A 5943-nucleotide genomic window follows, 5' to 3' on the forward strand; every position below is an offset into this window, starting at 1 on the left:
TCCCAACCAAACTAATGTAGGTCCTTTGATTGTCTTTGTCCTTGCAGGTATAGAACCCATTGCTGAACGTAAGTATTACACTCCTTTAATGTGCTGTCAAGTTGTAGTTAAAAACATAGAGTATAACTAACTACTGTAGTTCCCCCTCTTCTCTCTCTCTCTCTCTCCTCTCTCTCTCTCTCTCTCTCCAGGGTTTGATGGAGAGTTCTAACCAGTTTAATGTCAGCGGGAACAGTAGTAATAAGTGGAGGACTTCTCGCCACAGTCATCCTGCTCTGTATTGTAGCAGTGCTGTGCTACTGCAGGCTCCAGGTAACCTGTGTGTGTGTTTTACCAGCACAGTCTTTCATGAACAAAAACTGATTCCAACAAAACCTCCCCCCTTCACTAATTCCAGTACTACTGCTGTAAGAAAAATGAGTCGGAGGTGGACTTGGCTTCCGTGGCTGGAGGAGGTGACGGAACGGGAGGAGGAGATGGAGAAGGGGATGCTCAAGGGGAGGTTCAGGCTCACTTTGCCTGCAAATCGTGCAGCGCCCCTGGGATGGACAGCCTGGCTGTCACCCCTCTCTGCCTGGAGCCCCTGGAGGTTAGAGTACAGCACTAACACAAACCCTAGACCTAAACCTAGAGCTACAGTAGGCAGTTGATCCATACATAGAATTTGAAGGACTCATTCTCTTTCAATCATTCTATTTCTACGGTGATTGTGTGTGTTTCAGGTGGGCCCTCCACCCAGCTACTGCCCCACCTGCTCCCCCTTCTGGCTACGCCCGGGACTTAGTGACGAGCTGCACAACGGAACCGAGCGGCTGGGATTCCATACGTATCACTATGACAACCCCGGACAGTGTCAATCACTGCCCCTGTCAGAAACGCCGCAGGCCCCCTTCTTTTTGACCCAGCCCGGCCAATCCCCTTTGAGCTACTATAGCCCCGTTGACATCTATCCTAACACACCCTGCAGTAACAGACGCCCCTACAGCACACCGGTTTGACACACATGGACACACACACACACACACTGGCGTCACACACGCACTCATACACACACTCCTTCTCCCAGGTGAAAGAGACACCCAGAGTACCACCCATCCAGGGGAGAGAGCCACACACTGAACCTACAGACGGAGCCCCCTGATCGGGACAGAACCACAGACGGACCCTTGTCTGGTGTGGTGGTGTGGAGGTCTGGTCATCTGGTAAACCCTACAGTGGAGGAGATGTTGGGTTTGACTATGGGAGATTACTACAGATGATGGGACTGGAACAGCAACACACTGGTGTTTCTCTCTCTCTCTTTCTCTCCATCTGTCTTTCTCTCCCTCCTTTTCTATATTTTTCTCTCCATCTCTCTCCTCTGCCTAAAACCTGATAATGTGAACGAGGTGACTGACATGAGGGCTATATGTGTTTTCATTGTAGGTTTGCTTTACGTCTGGAATGTCTAATTACATTACATTCAACGACTAAAGCTCAAAGATGTATTTTTGTCTTCCAGAGTTTAAAGGAGCAGTATGTCCCTTGTTGACCCCTCTGACCTTTAGGGGGGAAAAAACATGTCAAATTTGCAGTTTTACATGTGATTTAAAAAAAAAATTATATATATTGTAAGGGGATATCCGGATGCATTATATATAATCCTGGCTAAAACAATACAAACACACACAAACATTTTCGCCAACTAGGGCATTTGTTTGTCCAATTCTATGATGTTTCACTTAGCCCTTACCCTTCAGTCCTTCAAAACACGAAACAGAGATGCTGTACACTTACTAAAAGCTGTTCATTATGACACTGTTGATAATATAGACTAGTATTGATAAAAGAGATGTTTTACTCTTTTCACACAATGCACTTTCCGCTTTTCTCAGACTGTGCGTCCCAAATGGCACTGTATGCCCTATACAGTGCACTACTTTTGACCAGGGCCCATATGGGTCTGGTCAAAAGTAGTGCCCTATCTAGGGAATATGGTGCCATTTGGGACAAACCATGGTCTTCACATCTTGGTCTTCCTCACTTCTCGTCCTTTTGTGATTCTTTGTTAGAGAGTTGATGGGAAAATGGACATCTATCTGTTCACGTGTTGATTTACTGGAAAAGAAACACTCAAAGTTTGTGTTCACTGCTATGTCGTCACACACTCACACAAAGACACTGCTGCCTGTAGTCTGGCAATGAAGATAACTTTAATATTGAATTCACTAATTCTATACTATATATATTTATTTCTATTAAAGGTGGACTATTTCTATTAAAAATGACATCATCATACACAGCAGAGCAACTTCCTGCTTACAGACAATTTGCACTGTTCTTTGAGACATGCCCATATTGGGAAGAGCCAGTGGCAGATTGGAATTGTGTTGTTGATGATGTCTCTAAACAGGAAGTTGATCCGCGGTGTATGATGATGTCATGTAGCTGAGTCTCCTTTTAAAATGAACTCTCTGAAGATGAATTCCACGTTTAACGCACAGTGTTCCTTTTTGAAGATAAATTGATATGTATATCTGCCTGGACTCGTCTGTGTTTCTTCACTAACAATGAATCCAAYAATATATACCATTTAGCAGACACTTTTATCCAAAGCGACTTACAGTCGTGGGTGCATTCATTTATGGTTTTATTACGTATGGGTGGTCCCAGGAATCAAACCAACTCCTCTGCCGTTGCAAGGACCATGCTCTACCAACTGAGCACCGCAAATTAAAAGCAGACTCAGAAATATGACGAGTACATATAAATAAGCAACAACACAATGTCAATCTAGACGCTAGCGTTATGATGCTTTGACACAACCTGGTTGTCCTGTGGGCCTTCTTTAAAAGTAGTTGTATGGCGTCGTGTCCGTGRGTTGTGTGAACAAGACTTGTTCATGATCACCTGTCTCACTCTGCTGTTGGCAGATGGAATAACATAGACAGCACTGCAACCTGGAGTCAGATGAGGCCGTTTTAAAACAGTAACATTAGAACTGTTTTATAAGAATAAAGGATCATAAATGGTCAAAGATGAGTAAAGCCTGTTTCATGTGTTTGTCTTTGTTTCCCGTGGGTTGCATCTTCTGCGTTGTGTTCAGATGTGTTGTAAGTCTAACTGCAGTGGCAGGACCAGTTTAAACTCCTGACAAACCCCTTTCAGCCCTGGCCTTCTGGAGACGATAGCACTGTGAGGAGAGACACACACACACACACACCACACACACTAAACACTCCAGGGTAAATATCCTAAATACCAGGCATAGGACAGCATGAACCTTCTTCCCTCTCAGTTGACAACACCAGGGCATCATTAATATGTGTGTTCTACGTGTGTGTCTGTGTGTGTGTGTGTGTGTGTGTGTGTGTGTGTGTGTGTGTGTGTGTGTGGTGACTGGGTTGGGGGGTTTCAGGGTGGAGGAGTGTGAATCTCTTTACAGGGAAGCAATAGAGAGGGAATGAGAGGAGGGTGAAGAGAAGAAAGGGGAGGCCAGCAGTAGGTGTGTCTCTGTGTCACACACCTCGTATATATAAACCCTGTCAAACCTGTACCTCTTCATATGTATGTGTTTCTGTGTGTGTGTAGTCCACTGCTGTACCTGCCTGCTAGCTAGAAGTGTTGCCTGTGTGTTAGCTCACTGCTGTACCTGCGCTAGGCTAGAGTGTGTCTGTGTGTGTAGTCCACTGCTGTACCTGCCTGCAGTAGAGTTGTGTCTGTGTGTGTAGTCCACTGCTGTACTGCCTGCTAGCTAGAGTGTGTCTGTGTTGTATCACTGCTGTACCTGCCTGGCTAGTAGAGTGTGGCTGTGTGTGTAGTCCACCTGCTGTACCTGCCTCTGCTAGTAGAGTGTGTTGTGTGTGTAGTCCACTGCTGTACCCCTGCTAGCAGGTGTTGTGTCTGTGTGTTGTAGTCCACTGCCTGTACCTGCCTCGCAAGCTAGTGTGTCTGTGTGTTTACATAATTGTTGGACTATGCCCTTGGACTTTACCTTTGACTACCTGAGGAAGTTTACCTGGCTTTCCACTGTTGTCGACGCTCACCAGGTTTTTCACAGGTACTCTGACCTGCTGGAGTTAACCTGTCTCTGTGTGTGCCTGTATATCTGACTGACTGGGAGTTACTCCTCTGTTGGAATTCACCTGTAGAGGGCTCAGCGCTGTTTCAACACGTGGCTCTCTGCTACTGAGTTTACCTGTGTAAGTGTTTTACCTGTGTTGAAGGTTACCTGTGTGAAGGTTTTACCTGTGAAGGTTTACCTGTGTGAAGGTGTTTACCTGTGTGAAGGAGTTACCTGTGTGAAGGTGTTTACCTGTGTGAGGAGTTTACCTGGTGAAGGTTACCTGTGTGAAGGTGTTTACCTGTGTGAAGGAGTTACCTGTGTGAAGGTTTCACCTGTGTGGAGTTTACCTGTGGAAGGTGTTTAACCTGTGTGTCTGGAACACCTGTTGGAATTCTGACCAACTAATTCTCCCTTTTGCTTTCTCTCTCTTGCTGGGTTCACTTACCTCAGAGTAGAGCCCTGCATCCTCCAGCTGTGTGTGTGTGTGCGTGTGCGTGTGCGTGTGCTGTGCGTGTGTGTCAGGATGATGAAGAAGTGTCTATCAGGGTGGCATATGACTCCCACATCATAGACCAGATGACCGAGGAGGAAATACTGGCCTGCCTGATGGCCGAGGTCTATACCCATACACACGGTGAGACCACAACCATTAAACAACATACCCAATCACACGGTAAGACCACAACCATTATACAACCATAACACAATTGCTGCTGTGTCATAGAGCATGTGGTCATGCAACAACAGACGCAACAACCCACTACTACAGTATTATAGGACAGCCCTCTAGTGGCCGTGCAGACTAGACCATCTCCCCTGCTCTAAGGCCTGACATTCACAAGGACCAGGGTTACTAAGCATTTGCACCAGGTGTAAAGGTTTGAACTTGTTTCTCTTTTTAGGAGGTTTGACTGTTACATGTGAAGACTATTTTCTTCCATGTGTTCCAAAACATATTATTTATATACAGTGTTGTAACGATGTGCAAACAGTTAGAGTACAAAAGGGAAAATAAATGAACATATATATATATAGGTTGTATTTACAATGGTGTTTGCTCTTCACTGGTTGCCCTTTTCTTGTGGCAACAGGTCACAAATCTTGCTGCTGTGATGGCACACTGTGGTATTTCACCCAATAGATATGGGAGTTTATCAAAATTGGATTTGGTTTTCGATTTCTTTGTGCGTCGGCCTACTTCTGCTCCCTCTCTCTGTTTGTGTGATATCACTTTCTCTCAATCAAACTTGGCTGTTGTTTATGTATGCTGAGCCTGTGGACCGTTCTCTCACTCAAGCTTGACTGTTGTTGTTCTACAGGTTCCCAGTAAGAAGGCCACGCTGAGAGAGAACCAGCCGCAWCAACAGGATGACCACATAGACAGATACCAGGTAGGACCAACCTGTTAACACTTTGATACRTATTAAACCTAACCCCTCCCTCCCACCTCCACCCCACCACCCAACAATACAGCAGAACCCCACCCACTATCACTACTCCCCTCCCCCACCTAAACAGTCAGTATCGCCATGCACCCCCTTTACACCCAAAACCAGCACTCTCTCCACCCCCCAAACCCTCCAGAATGGGTGTTCCACGTTCTATAGCAATCTATAGGGAGAACCTAACTGTGTTCCATGTGCATTCTATGGAGGTAGAGCCTGACTTTGTGTTCTCTGTTCTGTGTGTTCCTGCAGAGGGAGAACCGTCAGCTGCAGCAGGCCAGTCTGYGTCTGGAGCAGGAGAATGATGTTCTGGCCCACAGACTGATCACCAGCAAGATCTCCCTGAGGACTGACCTGGACCAGGTACACCACTCACCTACCCCACATCAACCCCACATCAACCCCTAGCCCCCTACCTCCTAGGCACTCCTCCAGCCCTCTAACTGTAGGCAC

The 5943-nt window shown here is 46.2% G+C and overlaps 1 protein-coding gene and 1 long non-coding RNA gene across 2 annotated transcripts; both read left to right on the forward strand.

The window, feature by feature from the left end:
- The first annotated feature begins 198 nt into the window (after positions 1–198).
- LOC139023126 (protein FAM163A-like) lies at positions 199–2489 on the forward strand. The gene is made up of 3 exons (XM_070435543.1): positions 199–312; positions 398–589; positions 723–2489. Exons 1-3 carry the CDS (start codon positions 220–222, stop codon positions 996–998), a joined length of 561 nt encoding a protein of 186 aa, XP_070291644.1. The 5' UTR covers positions 199–219; the 3' UTR covers positions 999–2489.
- A 1460-nt stretch (positions 2490–3949) lies between these two features.
- On the forward strand, positions 3950–5891 carry LOC111953976 (uncharacterized). The gene is made up of 4 exons (XR_002875935.3): positions 3950–4039; positions 4496–4679; positions 5365–5436; positions 5743–5891. It is a non-coding gene; the product is annotated as an uncharacterized lncRNA (long non-coding RNA).
- The last annotated feature ends 52 nt before the right edge of the window (positions 5892–5943 follow it).

The sequence above is a fragment of the Salvelinus sp. IW2-2015 genome, linkage group LG27 (genome assembly GCF_002910315.2).
Source record: "Salvelinus sp. IW2-2015 linkage group LG27, ASM291031v2, whole genome shotgun sequence".
Taxonomy (NCBI): domain Eukaryota; kingdom Metazoa; phylum Chordata; class Actinopteri; order Salmoniformes; family Salmonidae; genus Salvelinus; species Salvelinus sp. IW2-2015.

Excerpts from the sequence above, each read along its gene's own strand:
- LOC139023126 (XM_070435543.1), top strand. The coding sequence starts at position 220 with ATGTCAGCGGGAACAGTAGTAATAAGTGGAGGACTTCTCGCCACAGTC. Across the intron at positions 313-397 it reads TGTGCTACTGCAGGCTCCAG|TACTACTGCTGTAAGAAAAA; the intron begins GTAACCTGTGTG and ends CACTAATTCCAG. Across the intron at positions 590-722 it reads TCTGCCTGGAGCCCCTGGAG|GTGGGCCCTCCACCCAGCTA; the intron begins GTTAGAGTACAG and ends TGTGTGTTTCAG.